This window comes from Limulus polyphemus, unplaced genomic scaffold (assembly GCF_000517525.1).
Source record: "Limulus polyphemus unplaced genomic scaffold, Limulus_polyphemus-2.1.2 Scaffold5835, whole genome shotgun sequence".
NCBI classification, from domain to species: domain Eukaryota; kingdom Metazoa; phylum Arthropoda; class Merostomata; order Xiphosura; family Limulidae; genus Limulus; species Limulus polyphemus.
In genome coordinates, this window is record NW_013671445.1 from 40,252 (window position 1) to 58,368 (window position 18,117).

Consider the following 18,117-nt stretch of genomic DNA (forward strand, 5'->3'; position numbering starts at 1 on the left):
CTAGAAACTCATGATGTGTTACTAGCGTCACGTGTCGTAACAGTAATTTATAATTTTTCATTATTTCAAAATGCATATTTAAAACGTATAAAAAGATTATTTTGTTTCACAACCTCCACGTGGGAAATTCGGCAAGGTATATTATGCAAGGTACGGCAAGCGAGTATATATTTTACAATCGAATAGTAGTAGAGATCATTGTTTTCTATATTTCTTTATTTACTGTTATTTGCTTTAAGAAAAATAACTGAAATTTAGGAACTTACTTGTAAAGAGTAATAATATATACATACATTTGTAATGCTTTATAACCGAAATGTGACTATTTTACAAAATATAAAGCATTTTGTAAAGGCCGGTTTTATACTATTGGATAGTGTAACATGAGTGCACGTGCGCTGCGTAATTGCAACTTCTCTAATGTTAGCCAGACATGGCTGAAAGATCAATAACATAAATATACCTAGATGTATAATGTTATGAGACTTAAACTATTTAGACTAAACATTTGTCGTTTCATGTTATAATTAGAATGAACGAAAAAAAAATGTAATTTATATATATTTCCTAATATTCTATGGTAGTTATGAGGTCCATCAAATCGGCCAAACCTACAGAGAGATACAATAGTGAAAACACAGATAAAATATAAAGTTTTTCTATCAAGAAAAAAACATTTGATAATTATCTGGAGGTTATAAAGATTTTGCAACTGAAATTTGGCAATTTTTGGTGCATAAAAGTATTTTTAATCTTGAAATCAAAATTACTTCGCATTTTGGATAGTCAACATTCGGAAAGAAAAAATGCACCAGCAGATCATCATTTTAAAGATCTTAAAACTTATTTTTTTAAATCTGATGTTTTGTGTACGAAAGCCTTGTAATGTTTACTGATAATCTGCAAAAGTTCGTGAAGATACGCGTCCTGTATTAAAAGTTATAGTATGAAAAATATAACAAGCATAAAACGAGTACGAGGTCGGTCCCTGAGACTGAGCCCTGTAGTGAGAGAGTTAATGCGTTTACACTAAATTTAGGGACCAACATTATGGCTACCACACGTCAAGTGTTATATACAGTGACACTAGACAACGCACAACCCCATTCAGTATAGACTTCAGTGTTCCTAATTAACATCAGTATTCTCCTTAATATTTGCTCTACAATTCTTAGAAATGTTACCTTTTATTGCATAATTTCTAAGTTATTAAATATATTTTCTCTTTATTTCGTTATATGTATATTCAATTTCAAATAATTATTCTTTTATATTTTTACAGGCTTTAATAGACCGGAGAAAGAAGGTAAGCATCCGTTATTAAAATATGTTTTAGTTCAATAAGTAAGACTTCCCAACATTTCAATGAATATGTTAAATAAGGTACAATATATTGGATATTGTTTTGAGACTAAATGTTGATATATTGAACTTTTGTTAATAAAACAACCTATTTGTAACAATATAAAAAGTGCAACACCGCTATGGCACCACATGCATTCCTAAGTTGAATCCTGAAGTATTTAACTTTATAAGTTCTGACCTGGCCATTGGTTATTGTAGAGGACTGATATTTGGGCAAAGGGAAATGAACAGTAAGCTTAACCAATTGATGTGTGGTATACTCAAATAACACCTAACACCTTAGGGTGATAGGATATGTCCGCAGAATAACAGTATATTCAACGAGATATTTGTATGAAGTAATAATTTCTTTCACTGGATGCCTGAATTTGTGAGAATGAAATAAAAATACTGAGCACACTGTTAAGTATAAACAATCTTTATTATATCATGAAACACAAAAATGGTGTGTGTACTTTTAATGATGGAATGTTACTTTTACTAGATTGGAGCTATTCTCACTAAGTAATCAGGCCGAGGTTATCTACTAGACTGTTTAACTTCAGTGTGTCTTAATTTACAGATAACATGGGATTTTTCCAAAGCGACTAGCACTATTCACGTGGCTGGTCATTCTCATTCAAGCATAGGAAGACCATAATCTCGAAATATCACGTGAAATACCATTGAAGGACGCTGCTGTCTACATTCTTGCACAACGTGCAGCATTACAACCATGCATCTCTAAGGCAAAATAAGTGTGATATTGTTGCTTATCTGCTTGTTTGATAATTTTCCGTAAAAATTCTTTCCGAGAAACTTCGGCGATACAAGTCCTTTCTTAATTAAAACTAGTTTATTCTTTCTCGATACAACTTTACAATACAAAGATTTTCCACATTCACTTTAAAAGTTAACTACTTTTATAAACACATGTTATAATTTACAATGATTCACACACTTTACTTACGTGCCTACTGCTCGCTTGACTCAATTATCTATCTCTATATCTATCTATCTGCAATCTTTCTCTGCTTTATTTGCTGGTCTTATATACAAAAATAGAGGGCACCTGGAAAAGACTAGAGTTGCCAGAAACAGTCATGATCCTTCTAGAAACTTCAGCGCGCATGCTTCCAGCGTCGCGTGACTTCCGCTGTCGTAACAATATCAATAAAATAACAGAGGAACAACAGCAACTGGAATGAAATCAATTTAGCTACTTTTATAACGACATGTTATGTAAAACCTGCACTTATTCAGAAATAACTGATGAATATAGAATAACTAGTGAAACCGTGGACCTATGGCCCACATTTACAAAGCCACTGTATTGCAAATTTAATGCTTGAACTACTATTTTGCACTTTTTCATTTTGATGACCATTGCTGCTATAATGCAAGTTTAATTTCTTTAATCAAATTACGAATGGTAATTAGTAGGCCTATTTATTTACGTGCTCTAATGTAAACCATTGCCAAATTTAGGGTCCACTTTCGGGGAATTCCCCTAAAAGTGTTTTCGCGAAATTCCCGGGTTTTCTAAGGGTGTGTGAAAAGTTTTACCTTATGCATATCTCTGGCCAAAACAATTCATTTGGCACCACTTAAAAGTTGTGAGTCTAGAAATTTAGAAGTTTTTTGGGAAATCCCCAGGTTCCCCTAAGAGTGGGGAAAAATATTTTATTTTTGTACAAACATACAGACACTGAATTTTATTATGAATATACCGTATAAGTATAAGAAGGTAGGAAACATATGTTGTTTATATAGTATCACACTTTTCCTCTTTCTATCTTTAACATAGATATCACAAATAAACTAATGAAATAGTTTAAAATTCAAGCAATAGACCATTTTAATCCCAAAACCTGCAAATCAACTCCCACCTGCATTAAAGACAAAATAAAAACCCTTTAATTACAGATATAGGTGCTGAAAATAACATTATATACATATGTACCCAAGCTGTGGCTACAATACAAAAACAAAAACCTTTTTATAGAAACAAAAGACTAAGATAAAATGCAGATATACATGTAAAATGTACAACCCATTATTTAGAAATAATTATACATAAAATATACACATCAACAGCAGCAGTTTCTCCAGCTCTACATACCCTAATTTTAGTTCTAACAGCAAATCCTGTAAAGAAGACAGTGGATTGAAGACTGGCCGTACTGGTTGCTAGAGTATTTCTAAGGTCTAGGCCAAGGCTCGCCTGATTTGAGCCAGTTATGTCTGCAATTGGCAGTCCTCTTCTTCTAAGCAAAAGAGTGGAATTTAATACCAGTGCAGATGGTCTTCTTCCTAGTTATATGTGGCCCAGATGTCAATATATTTTGCAGCCACCTCTTGAAATTACCACTTTAGTGACTGGATCTCTTGCTCTGTAAGGACTATAGTGATGGTGGTGGGTGAGATCATCAGCAGTTCGACCCTCATTTGTCTTGATGTAGTTTGCTGGAGCCCTTGGCCAATGGTTGCTTGACTGATGATAGTGTGGAGATCCCCTGTCACATCTTGACTGTATTCCATGGAACTTTATTTGGTATTTGGCTGGGCCATTGAAGTGGAAGTCCCTTCATTAACCCTTAAAGTCCTTGCCATCATCAGTGGTGGTGTTGCAGGTGGCAAGGTTCTCACAGTCAGCTGTTTCCTGCTAATGGTAGTCTTTCTCTCAATTGTATGGGATGGTTGTAATCTCCACCACTTTTGTGAACAGAACTAGTCAAATCCTTAACTGACGTCTTTTTGTTGTCATTTCATCATTTAGCTGTTCCTTGAGATGACTTCAACTCCAGAAAGGTATTCTTGGGCTTTGGTAGTTGTCTTGTCTGAAGGTGGGTGCTCATCTGATGTATTTGCGGGGTGGTAATCAAACACCCTGCAATGGAATACCTAAAGAGAGGTTCCCAAAGCTGAAACATCCACCTGGATTCCTTCTTATAGAGAGCTGCTTCAATTGGCCATTTTGGTTGGTTCAGTCACTGCCATAGAGATGATGGGCTGTGATAATTTATCCAAGACTGGGATTGTCACTTCATCCAGCTGTTGGTTGCACTTGTAGTAGAATTGTGACCAACTGAGGCTGCCAAGTCCCAAACTTCAAGGCCAGCCCAACAACTGACTCAGGCAAATCCATCATGTCAGATGTGATGACCAGCAATACATTATCCATGGGCTCTACATGGTTGAATGTCAGACCAGATCCAATGAAATTTGGCTCCCTATAGAGAAAGATAATCCAGAGCAGATTGGCCATTATTATAGCTACTTTCTTCCATATCAGTTTGAGTAAAAATATGAGAAAATTTGGTACAAAGAGAAAATAATTCTGACCAGTTGAAGAATAACATAGTCAAAGTGTCCGAGAGTTTGATCTTAAATATCGAAAGTCCTGGATTGCAAATATAAAGTTAGATAAATTATAATTGGTCATAATGTTATCCAGGTGTGTAGATTGAAAGATAGCCGTAATAGCCTTGTTGCAGCCATTACTCATTTTTAAAAACTACCTTTAGATGGAATAACTAATGGAATGCCTTGGTCAAGTGACATTTCTATGGGCTTCATATGTGCTTATGTCCTATTTGCCCATAGAAGATGTGTCTCTAACATGTGAAATTCTCAGTCCCCTCTAACTTATCTATGTGAGCAATACGTTATATCTTTGACGCCTCTGTTGCCATACCTATGAGAACAGCCAATATATCTTACACTTTGACCCAGAACTATTTCCTCCAGTACCATCTGGTTGTTACATACACAGCACCTAGTTTCAATAGGTAAAGTATGAGGTCAAGACTGCAGACTTGTTTCTACATGCGAGCTGATTTAGATTAGTAGACACTAACCCATACTTCTGACTGTTAGAAACCATCAATATTTTCGTCATTTTTCTGTAATAACTTTCTTACAGATACAAGTCTAGCTTTAGCAAGTTTCTGTTTATCAAGTTTCACCATGTGTATGTTCCATTCTACCCCACCTCTTCCTATTGCAGTTATGGCCTGTATTTGCACACATCTTTAACTATATCTTGTACTGGTACAGTGTTTAAGATATTTAGAAAAATATGTTTATACAATTTTTAAATTTGATCCAACTGAAATATCTTAAACAATGCTTACCGAACAACAAAGGGTAAAACTGTGTTTTCTCTCAGACTTCTATGGTTACTCTTATTCTTCTATGTAAATTCATTACCTGCCAAATATTTCGTTGTTGAAATTGAAACTTTCTCTTACTCGTATTATTAAAAGTGACAGGTGCACTTTATCTTCAAATAATACATTATAGGTCAGTAATCACATTTAACTGCATATTACAAGGTCTTAACAATCAGCTCAAATTCTATGCTTCCATTCACAATTTGCTTAATAGTTGTGTTCTTTATGTACTTGATTCATTCATATTATGCAATGTGTATGAATATCTTCAGATAATGTAATACACACAAGTGAGACCACACACTTATATTTCTTTGTACACATATATTTCCATATACACATTTTTTTGTACACATATATTTCCATATACATATTTCTAAATTACACATTGTCTCATACACTAATAGCCTAAAGAGACTGCCTCTATCTCCAATGCAGATCACTGCATTAATTTTTTAGGGTTACATCATGCAAGCTAAGTTTCTATAGCTACAGTATAGTAATGTGCTTCCATCTAGAAGCCTTCAAACTCAGCTCAGTTTTCTTTTGAGGCATCACAAAATAAATCATCACCAACAGATCTCAGGTAAACTAATACTTTTTTAGTTAAAATTCTCAAGTTAGGATTAATATTTGTGCTCTTACTACAGAATATGTCAATATACACTCAGAGAAAATGCAAGTACATCATTGCATGTGGAGAAGCTCTATTCACTTTAAGTGTACTTGGAAAGATCTACTGACGATTATGCAGTATGCTCCATAGAGCTGTTGGCACTCATCTAGATCAGGTGAGGAAATTGTTCAATAGTTCAGAAAGTACAGAGACATCTCAATAGTAAATAGACACCATGATGTTTTTCAATAGTCATTTATCACACATTATCAACTTGACAAAAATGTTTACAAATGTGCATCAGTACTTAGTCGATTTGCCACTAGCATTTTTCCGTGCTTTGACTCGTTCTGGCATGAAATTGATGAGTTCTGCAATTTTCTCCTGTAGGATCTTGACCCAGTCTGCACGCAAAACATCAAGTAGCTCTCCACAAGACGCTGGTTTTCTGGAACTTCTTCTCACTGCTTCAGCAAGTATGGCTCAGACATACTCGATGGGGTTCATATCAGGTGACTGACTTGGCCATGGGAGCCATTGGAAGCCTTTCTTAATTAATGACTATTGAATAAACATCATGGTGTCTATTTACTTTTAAGATGTCTCTGTAAGTGTTGCAATACCCTTTCAACTGGGTTTGGAAACTTCTAGCTATCATCTCCATTCTTACAAAGTGGTGATGCACTAGGCATTACATTTACTAATACCAACCATCCTAGCTTCATAAAAATCAAGTGCATACCTTGTTTAGTGAACATTACACGATTATTTGGAAAGCAAGGACTGCCACTTCCTTTAAATCATTGGTTTCTCAACCAAATGATCATCTTAGCTGCTTAATGATCAAATGTAATAACAATAATATCAATTATGAGGCCGTCGTTGGTGGTTTGACAAACTGTTGGAACTGTCTTTCAACTCACATTCTAGAATTATCTCATCTAGTTTTTCCTGAATGGTCAGATAAGTATCCTCAGCTCCTTCTTCTTCATCTTCTGGATCATAGTGGTACAAAATAGTGCCACTTTTCTTCTCTGATTCATGGTGAAGCCAGTGTACCAGAGGTTTGTTGGTAATTTATGGACTCAGCTTGTCAACATTTAATATGGGCTTATGCATACCTTTCGACTGCTGTATCTTGTCATTTAATTGGCTAACGTATCAGACCACAAGAATGTTAGCAAAAGATTGGGTAACACGTTAGTGCTCTCCAGTCTTTCCGTTATGCAGTCTGGTGAATCTTGTGCATTAAATTACTGGGGACCACTAGCTATAAAACAGGCTGATAAACACTCCTTGGTAGTTATTAAAAACGGTACAACACACCTACCTGCATTCATAACTGCTTGTACAAATGATAGCTTACATGCATCGTGATACACTTATTCACTCTCTGCTATTTGTGTTTTACCTTTCCACATAGGAAGAAGCACTCATGCTATATATGGGTCTTGAAGCTTTAATCGTAGCATCCACCAACTAGTGTAATATTTTACTGTATAAATTCTCAATGAAAGGACAGGGTCTCACTGTGCAGTTAGACATTCTATCATTGTTTCATTTCTGTGGGCTTGGCTATTACTATATGAATGAATCACACTCCTGCAGTGCTGTTATCCAGTATGCTTTCATCCCTTCTAGGTTTTTAAAGCTCATCAACCATTTTGGGAATGCATGACTCACTCAAACAGTAAATTTCTTAACATACAAGTAGTGTTGATAGTTTCATGAAGACTACAACTGCAAGCAATTCTTTCTTCATCATACCACATTTTCATTCAGGAGTCGTGATTACATGGTATAATCTATCCTACAACTGCAATAACAGTGCCATGGTTTCACTATTATTGGTATTAGTGTCAGATAAAAGTTTACAGTCCCTTACTGGATATACCAACATGGGGGTTTTGACTAAAGCATGTGTCAGGTACTGGAAGTCTTATTGACATTCCTCACTCCATATGAAGTGCATCTGAACATTAGTGAAAATTGATAAAGGTATATTGGAAGAGTTAACCATAAACCATCATTAATACACTGAAAAACCAAGGAAACTTTGGGCCTCTCATTTGATCCCAGGTTGGGATCAATTTGACCTTTAATCTGGTCATGGATTTAAGTCAACCTTGCACTGTCACAGGACCTATGGGTTCATGGATATTTTATCTTTATATTTTTGTGGTTTGAATTTTAAGACTTCCTTTTTTATCCACTGGAATAGCATTTTCACGTTCTCAGCTATAGAATCGAATGTGTAACCAAACACTTAGACATTATATACCTCCAGGTTAGCTTCATTAGCCTTTTAAAAGTGGTAGACACGCTGCAAAAGCCTAATGGCAGAATAAACACTGATACATGTAATCTCTCACACTAAAAGCAATCTCAGGTCTATTCTTCTCATCCTCCTCAACTTGCCAGTACCTGAATGCCAGGTCTAAGAAGTTGAACCATCATACCTCTTCCAATGCATCCAGACATTCATCTGTTCAAGTTAGTGGAAAGGTATCAATACAAATTACTATGCTCACCCATCTGAAATTAATACAAAAACTGAGCATACCTTCCTTCTTTTTGACAATTACTAATGGTAATGACCAAGCACTTTTGAAAGTTTTATGATCCTGTCCTTAACATCCAATCTACTTCAGTACTGACTACATCCATAGTGCTCCAAGGAAGCCTGCATAGTGATTATGTAACTGGATAGGCATAATCTGTAACGATGTGATTCTCTGTGATTGTTATTCAACCCAACTAGACATCTCATCCTAAAAATACCTTAGGAAATTCAGCCAAGTCACTGTGTTTCTGCCACTGTGTCAAGACTGGATTGTCTTCACAATCCTCAACTAGCAATTTCAGATGTGTTGGTAACCATGTACTTGCTTGCAGACATGGCATGACGAATGCAACCCTAATGTTATCATTAGTCTCGGTTCCTTCCACTTCACCTCACCATGCTGATAACCATTCCATCTTGCATGTGGATAACAAATTGCCCATAATTGTATAACAACATCAGGATTTTATTCCTATGTGGACAGATAACTGCCTAAGAAAATTCTGCTTGATTTCTGGCTAGGAAACAGCTTATTTCATATGCGAACTCTATAACCACATTACGATACACTATACTTGTATACATGGTGATACTGTTTGTTTTCCACGTATACTGGAGTAGTTCACTATTCTTCATTCTGGTCTGAACAACACTGGACAAAACCCACATGTAAATTTATTTCACCTGTTGTACAGGCGAAATTGACTGATAAACCCATTGCAAAGATGCAAATACCAGAACCAAAGTTGACAATGTCTACCTTTATTTTGTGAATCATAGACATGCCTCATAGATATAGTTGGATAATCATCTCTCCATTTACACCTAGTTTATCTCTTTTCACTAGAATGAAGTTTGTCAACTGGCCTGAGTGGTGGTTTCACTTCTAGTGCCCAATATATTGTGAGACCCCCTCACTCTTGTACTCTAATAGGCACATATCTACATCCACCCAACCCTGGAAGAACTGGACTAACCACCTAACCTTTTGGTGCAAGCTGTCTGTTGCACTCCCTCAAGTCAGTGACCACACTCAGCTTAGGCTCTGTTAGTTTTCTGGAGCTGCAGTGGCATTATTCACATCTTGCCGTTGGCTCTCCTGCACCTGTTAAGTCATTGGTTGAAACTTATAGCTTTATGTACCTTTCTGCTGAACATATTATGGTCAGTTCACTCAAACGTTGCCCAACATTTCACATGCAAGCAAATTCTTTGGTCCACATTTAAGACATTGGAGAAATATAATAACTCTGCTCCTCCACTGGTTACCAATGTGCCTGCTTCTCAGCACTGGAATGTGTGAGTGGTTAATTAATCCTTGGCTGGGCTTGAGCTTGGCATAATGTGCATGCCTCATCAGGTCAGTCTGTTTGAGATATAGCCACTGCAGCTGCAACTGCTACCCCTATTAATGACTGGTTCAAACTCTCAGTAAGAGTGAGACCTCTTACACCAAGGTAGTGCCTTGTCATTTCAGTTGATAGCCCTTGCAAAATCTTGCCATTGAGAATATCATTGTGATCAGACAAAATCATTGTAGGTAAAGCTTACTGTACAAATGGTGCAGGTTATCTACATAGGCAGCCAAGCTCTCCATGGTACCACTCTTCCAAGCATTGAACTTGGCCCAGTAGATTGCTCAATTTTCTATCAACTCCAATCTTTACTAGAACTTACCAAGGCTGTCTTGCAGTCCCAAATTACACCTCACTCAAGCCCTGTGGTGAGCCTAGGGCCAGACCATCTAGACTCCAGTTGTTGTGGCTAGAACCACTCCCCCACGACTTCTTAGCTAAAGCTTGACTGAGATGACCTCAATAATGTGTGCACAGTGTGTTAGGCACAAACATGGACTTTGGCTCTCATATAAATAGTCAATCACTGGTTGACAGATGCCATCCAAACAGAGTAACAAACTCTTAGCTCTCATCAAAGTCACACAAAAATACTCCTCAGTCATCCATGCTTCCCTCTTACTGAAGTTGATCCATAGGAAAAGAGCATTGACAGTCATTCTGGATACACCAGATGTCTGCTTCCCTCCTTCCTGAATCATTGGCTGCAATGAGATAGAAGTCATGGATCTTCACAGCATTGGCATAAGTCCATATCCAGGTGGCCTTTTCTTACACTCAACAACCTTCTTATACAATCAATTTTCTTCAGTAATAAACATCTCATTGTAAGTCCTTTAAGTTGTAGAAATGTAATTTATAACAACAGGAAACCTTTTAAATATGATAACACAAGAGTAGGAATAAAGAGAAATACACACATTAGCAGAAAAAATAATACTGCACAATAAGATATCCTACTGTCACAACTCCAAACCTCTCTCCTTCCTATATATTCTGCAGTATATTAAGGTAACACTGATTTCCTCTTTGAATGATGGGATAAGACCAAAGAATAGCAGGAGATCCGACAAGATGTTTGTCTGAATACCAGAATTTAATGTAAATACAATATCACAATTTTATTAAGACAGGAAACACAAACACAGTGTGTGTGTACTTGCTTTGGACAATGGACTGTCACTTGTAATAGATTGGAACTACTCTATCTAATTGTTTGGACCAAGACCATCTATCAGACTGTTTAGTTTTAATTTCCTTACTTCACAAGTAACATCAGATTCTTCCAGAGTTTCTAGCATTGCCCACATGACAGATCATTCTCATTCAAGAATACCATGTGATCTATCATTGAAGGACACTGCTGTCTACATTTTTTCAAAACAAGCAGCATTACAGGCATGCCACCCATGGGCATAACAGGTGTTACCTTAATAAAATGACAAAGAAAGGTAATGTTCACTTCTTCTAAAGTTCCTTTCAATGAAGCATGAATACTGTTGGATATACAAGACTGTCTAATGTACGTGTCATTATTTAGTTTATTTTGTGACTTAATATTTAATGATTGCTTAACTTTCATAACAGGAGTGTTGAAGATTGATTGTCTTAAAAGTGTTGGTCATGACAAATTTCGTTACATAACTCTGTACAAGTCGTAAGTTGTGTTTGCAATTACATCATTGTCTAGGCTTTATTAATATTATTGACATCACGTTAGTCGAATCTTCAGTATTTTTCTCGTTACCTTAAGTGAGTATTGTTACATTATAGCAGCATTCGCATAGTTCATAGAAAGTTCGAGACATCAGTGAATATATATGTATATATATGTTTGACCAAGTGAGCACAAGTCAAGTAAAGTTCACTCAGAAAAAGTTAGAAAACGTGAAGTTAGCCAGCGTGTAAGTGATTAGCCATAACGGGCAATATTTTAAAGTGAGTTTCACTGTTTAATAAAGATAAGAAATATATTTTGCTTTATCAAAGGATGTTCTAAAGTAATTGAACTCTGTGGACTTTGAGAAAAAAAAAGGAGACAATTATTTAAAGCTCGAGATATAACTGTGGTAACCCACGAAGATACGAAGTGAATCTATCACAGATTGTACAGTCAGAAACAAAGTAGAGAAAAATAATTCTTGTCAACTGGATTCTAAAGGAACTGAATCAGCCTGAGTGGGCTTTTAACAAGAAAAGAGAATTACTTAGAGTTTCAGATACAACTGCGATATCCTATAGTATAAAGAATTTTTGTACATACGTTTGACTTGTTTTGAATATGTATTATTTTAAAACAAGTGGATTGTCTGTTGTCCTTTTATTATTCAAATGTATTGCCAGGAAGTCACAGACACCTACTGTATAAGAATACCAGCCCACATATACATAAAATCGTGAGATTTGGCAAGCCACCAGGATTATACAGTGGTAAACGGCAATAGAAGAAGACGTGAACGACAGTGGAAATAAGTAGACCCATATATGTACAACTATAGTGGTGGCAAAAATAGTGTAGAGATTACAATCATGCTATATAACCATGTCAATAGCTTTTGATAAATGGATGGAAAGAGGTGTATGTCTTGCCTTAAAAGATAATGAACTAAAAAGTTTGTTAAACAACAACAAGAACTAGAGAGAGAGAGAGAAGAGCATAGACAGAGATTAAGAAATATTAAAGAAAGAAAAGAAGAGAAAGGACAGTAGAATCAGAGAGAGAAATAATAAGAGCATAAAAAGAGAAAGGAGAAAAATGAAAGACTGGAAATAGAGAGAAAGGAAAGACTGGAAATAGAGAGAGAAAGAATTAGAGCACAAATTGTGAAATCAGAGAGAGAGAGAGGAAAGACTGGAAACAGAAAAAAATAGCACAAATTGAGATTGCCAAGCTAACCCAACAGAAAGAAGAAGGATCCAAGAATGACAATTGGGTCAGGGTCATCTGACCCAAGCTGTCCACATTTGCTGAACAGAAAGATGACATGGATGCTTACTTAGAGAGATATGAAAGATTCACCCAAAGACAGAACTGGGACAAAAGTAACAGTCTGTCCCAGCCCATTTCTCACAATAAAAGGCCTACAAGTATATGCAGTCATGACATCAGAAGATGCCACAGACTATGATAAAAATGGCTTTGCTGAAACACTATGAACTTACTGAAGAAGGTTTTCATTGAAAGTTCAGAGAAGTCAAACCTGACATTGGAGAAACTGTATTTCAGTTTGTGGCACATATACGGCGATACTTCAGTAGATGGACTGACATGGCCAAGTATGACAATAGTTTTGAGGGACTGGCAGACCTTCTAATACATGAAAAATTCATAAGCACATGTTCAACTGAGATGTCATTGTTCCTAAAGGAGAGAGCACCAAAAGACATGATTCAGATGATCAAGCTGGAAGAACAATATATAGAAGCCCGTCGAGGGGGTGTAACGGGCAAGTCCAAGAATATCCAGTTAAATTCAAAACCAGTGGTGGCTGACCAGAAGTAGAAGTCTACCAAAAGTGACAGGAGGTTAACAGACAAGTGGGATAAGAGATGCTATATTCGTTATTAAATAGGACACATTGCAAAAGAGTGCAAGTCCATCATTAATAAGCAACAGCAATAATCTCAACCTAAAGCAGCTGGAGCTACTTATAATATTAGTGCTGGCAAGAAACAAGAAAAGAGTGACTATCACCATGGATGATACTACCAGAAAAAACATAATCAAGGAAACATGTCAGATTGACCACAAGAAGGAAGTGCCATTTCCATGATTGATCAGTGCAAAACTTACAGTTGCTCAACTTAGCAAATGGATCAACAGTGCCAATAGTGATCGGAGCATTTTACAAATATTGAGAGGTGCAAACAAATGACAATATGCCAATAAGTGAAGGCTATATCAGGGACATATACATAAAATTCTGACAAATACAAGATTATTCATTTCTAGAACAAACAGGACCCCCAGTCACACAGCGGTATCTCTGTGGACTTACAATGCTAGAAAGTGTTTTTCAATACCTATGGTGGGCAGAGCACAGATTCTCATTTTGTAGCTTTATGCTTAATTACAACTAATCAGCACAAAAATCTGCCTTATGGGTGGTGTTTTTCCTAGTAGATATAAAGCTAAATCTTGAGGGCTTTCTAAAGCATCGAGAGCATCATGGTAAAGACAGAAATGTGAGAAGGTTTATTTTATCTAAATATCTTTCTTTAATAACTTTTTATTCTGATCCTTCCTGTACTGTTTTGGTGCATTTGTGTCATTTATGTTTATGCAAATTCTGATATGATATTGTTTTGTTAAATTTCTTTCATCCTATATGCCAACTTTCCATTTTGGTAGGAACCTTGGTTATGTTTACTTTTCTTTATCTACGTTCTTTGGGAAGAAATTTCTCACTTAACATTTTCAAGATAGAAATCTAGCTAATTGTATTATAATATATTGATTTATTGAATATTTTAATTAAGATAACCCAGAAATGTAATTGTTATGCTGGATTTTTACATTAATATTTATATTAATTTCTGCTTTTGATATTTTGAAAACATAGTTACCTCTCTTTGTCAGTTGAAGTGCTCTTCTGATAGGTTTGATTGCTTGATCCTGAGCCTGTGTATATCAATCTTCAGACCTCTGCATATGTATCTAAGAAATATGTTTACCATAACATAGCAAAAACATGTCAATACTGTGAAGTAAGTCTTTTAATGAACTTATGAATTCAATTTTTTAACCTTACTCACTTCAGTTGAATATTATTTCCTTGGCATCATTATGTAGTGCTGTTACATGTCTAATTTACATAGTTCTATGCTAGATTACTTGTCGTACATTTTCAGTCTAGCTGGCAGTTACTACAAACTTCAAATGTTATGGAAATCATAATATTTAATGTGATCCACTGAACATTCCCTGTATCTACTTCTGTTCACGTTCTTAAAGGTGAAGTGGCCATATATTTTATTAACTCTGTGCTGGGGTATCACTGACTTCTTGGTAGGCTCTTTAACATTTCTGGAGCTATTTTCATTACTATTTCTTTTATCATTCTGTTTTTCTATCAAATCCCATTTCTGCTCTTCCATCACACACTAATTATGTTTCTTTTATTTTCATGCATTAGGTTCTATCCCTTCATATCCTATGGCTGGGTCATTCCTCAGTCGCAAAGGATTTGAGGTTTTCCCAACAGATGATCCTTTTGTTTCAAATGGGAGGATTTTGGTATCTAAACGCTGTGTCACTATTGTTCAAAAGACTAAGTATACCAAAATTCTTGGTTTCCATTTGAGAAACCTCCTCTTCTGCATATGGGTCTTGTTTCTTCACCAACAAGAGACAGTTTTTTTTTCTGTTCCAGAGATATGTTGTTGTTGTTTTTTCTCAGACATATGTTATCCAGCAATTGCCTCTGGAAACCACTAAATGACAGGTAGGCACATTTTTTTTTCATCTTTAACAATAGGTTTCTAAACTACAAATTTGGTAGTTTCTTTATTAAAACCAGACCAGTAGAACCTGAGCTTCAAAGGAACAATAGAATGATGAATGTCGTAGTTTCCCTATTCTATCATGGGATATCTACATAATTTTCTGCCTTACTCTTCTAGGTTCTACCAGTTATCATCAGAGTTTCCAGTGGATATTTTCTTTGGTTTCCTTTAATTCCATGTTCTATGAGACAGCAGAGTCAGTTAATTAACTTCTTTTTTTTCAGTTGTCCAGTTTCCAATGAAGTTGTCTTTTAAACTTTATTAGTACCTAGTGACTCTGAAACAGTCCTGGATCTGAGGAACAATTTAAGCTTTTCATCAGTGATTATTTAAAATTTCATTCCAAGATTGTGTCACCTATTCAGAAGTAAAACTACTCAAGAGTAGGGACCAACTGGTGATTAACCCTTCCATAAGTTGAAAAAAGAATTACTTCGTGTTAGTGGAATCCATTTATATCTTAAGACTGATCACACAATTAGAAGATGTAATGTTGAGTAAATGCTACTCACAATAGCAGCTCTTGCTTAGTAGTTAAATAACCCCACATTGATGAGTTGAGAGAATTGCTTTGTTCATCATCTTGATCCAATACTTATATCACTTGCAACATTCAGGATAAACTCTATACCTTCTAATTGGTGAGTACTGGACAAAGAATAGGTAGATATGACAGGCTCTATTTCCAGGTTTATGCTTAGTATCTTTCTGTAATTCTGATTATGAAAAGTTTATGTTGGTGAACACATACAAATAATCAGTACTATCATACTTCTTAGTGAGTTTGGACAATTTTGTACTGCTTTAAGCTGTTTAGGTTCACTATATGTTCTACAAGTATTATTGATAATTTTTCAGAGCATGGTTAAATGGTTTGATCTTTTGGTTTGCTCTTCAAGATGTCTTAGAACATATTTGTGAAAGTTTTCATGTAATCAACATACATATACATATATATCAGATACTTACTGAACACCTAATGGGACTGTGTTCAGTGATTTATTAAGTATTGAACGTTTGTTGAATAAACTGAAGAGATAATTTAAAACCACCTAAATCTCAAGTGGTTCTGAAAGAAACAAAATTATTATATTCCTTGTAAGGTATCCAGAACTCAGGAGTATGAGGTAAAGGGCAGGCATAAATATATTGGTCACAAAATGCATCTGTCTAAAGTCAGTGCAGTATCAATGAGTGCACAATACACATCTTCTTCCTTTTAAGGTAACTGATATTGACCAAGTGCTGCATAAATGTTATATAATTCTTTATCTCAACATACTTTCTATTATTTAATCCATTATATCTATTGCCTATGGCTGCACAGTGCATGCTTCATGGGCTACCTTCTTCATCAGCTAGATGTTTTAAAGTGGATATGAATGTTACACACAGTCATTCATGAGTGTTGTGTGGCATGAATAAATTACACAAAGAACACAACAATTGAGCAATATATTAATGGAAATAAAGATTTTTATCAGGATCGTAAGATTTTGAGATATGTGATTCCTGACTGACCTGTATGGCATTATTTGAAGATACAGTATACCTGATATTTTCATTAATACTAAGAAAGAATGTTTCAACCTTGACCTTTAAATATTCAGCAGATGGTATATTTTCATTGAAAACATAAAGAGTTGAGCTCACTTAATGTTTTGGGAGGAAACACAGTATGATGTAATGTTTTTTAATTCAATTGAAATATTCATAAGCAGGTGAAATTATCTTGAGAAAGTGAAATCAACAAACAGTAGCTTATGTTATTGCCAAATGTAAACTCGGTCTACCCAGTGTTTTTTCATTTATTTTAGACAGTGATACAGTTTTTATAGAAATGATTTGTAATATAAGTTGTGTTTTATTGTTTTGTAATGATGATAGTTTTATTTTTTGTTCTGTAGGATATATGTTTCATGACAAGGAATTATAAAAATAGAATATAAGTATATATGTATGTATGTATGTGATTCTTGTTGTTAGTATAATCTGATCAATGGTCTAGGCCTCCACAAGTAAAACACGTTTTTCTCCAGCTTGTCTATATAGAAGAGGTGGTTCTGACGGAATTATTACCAACGAAGACATACAGGACAAAATGTTCAACTATTCTCTAACTTGGAATGTTCCATTGGATTGTACGTGGATTATAAAAGTATCCAAGGGCTTAAAAGTAAGTTTTTACATAGATATAGTTCAAATCTGTTATGGTAACAACAAACAATAAATATTGTTACGTCTCCGTTTGTTAATTAACTTCCTGTAACTTCGTTCCGACGAAACTTTAGCGACACAAGTCCTTACTTAATAAAACTGGTTTATTATTTCCGAATATAACTTTATGATACACTTGTTTTCAACAATCGCGCTAAAACAAACGCTATATCAACGAACGTTAACTTCAACAATACCTCTCTCTCTGACTGCAGTCCAATCACTCTCTGTCTACACACACATTATTGTCCCGTCACGTTGTCACCCTCTTTTATATACCAGACTACCCTATATCTAGTAAATCCTAGAGCATTCGCCAAGGTAGAGGATAGTTCTAGAAAC

General features: G+C 35.4%; 1 protein-coding gene across 1 annotated transcript in view; it reads left to right on the forward strand.

Moving 5' to 3' along the window:
- Positions 1-17,613, forward strand: part of LOC106473039 (neuropilin and tolloid-like protein 2) — a 47,329-nt gene extending 29,716 nt beyond the window's left edge. The window contains exons 4-5 of the mRNA XM_022401549.1: positions 1,283-1,306; positions 17,567-17,613. Of these exons, the coding sequence (XP_022257257.1) occupies positions 1,283-1,306; positions 17,567-17,580 (38 nt within the window). The 3' untranslated portion in view covers positions 17,581-17,613. The remainder of the gene's footprint in view (positions 1-1,282; positions 1,307-17,566) is intronic.
- Positions 17,614-18,117: the final 504 nt, after the last annotated feature.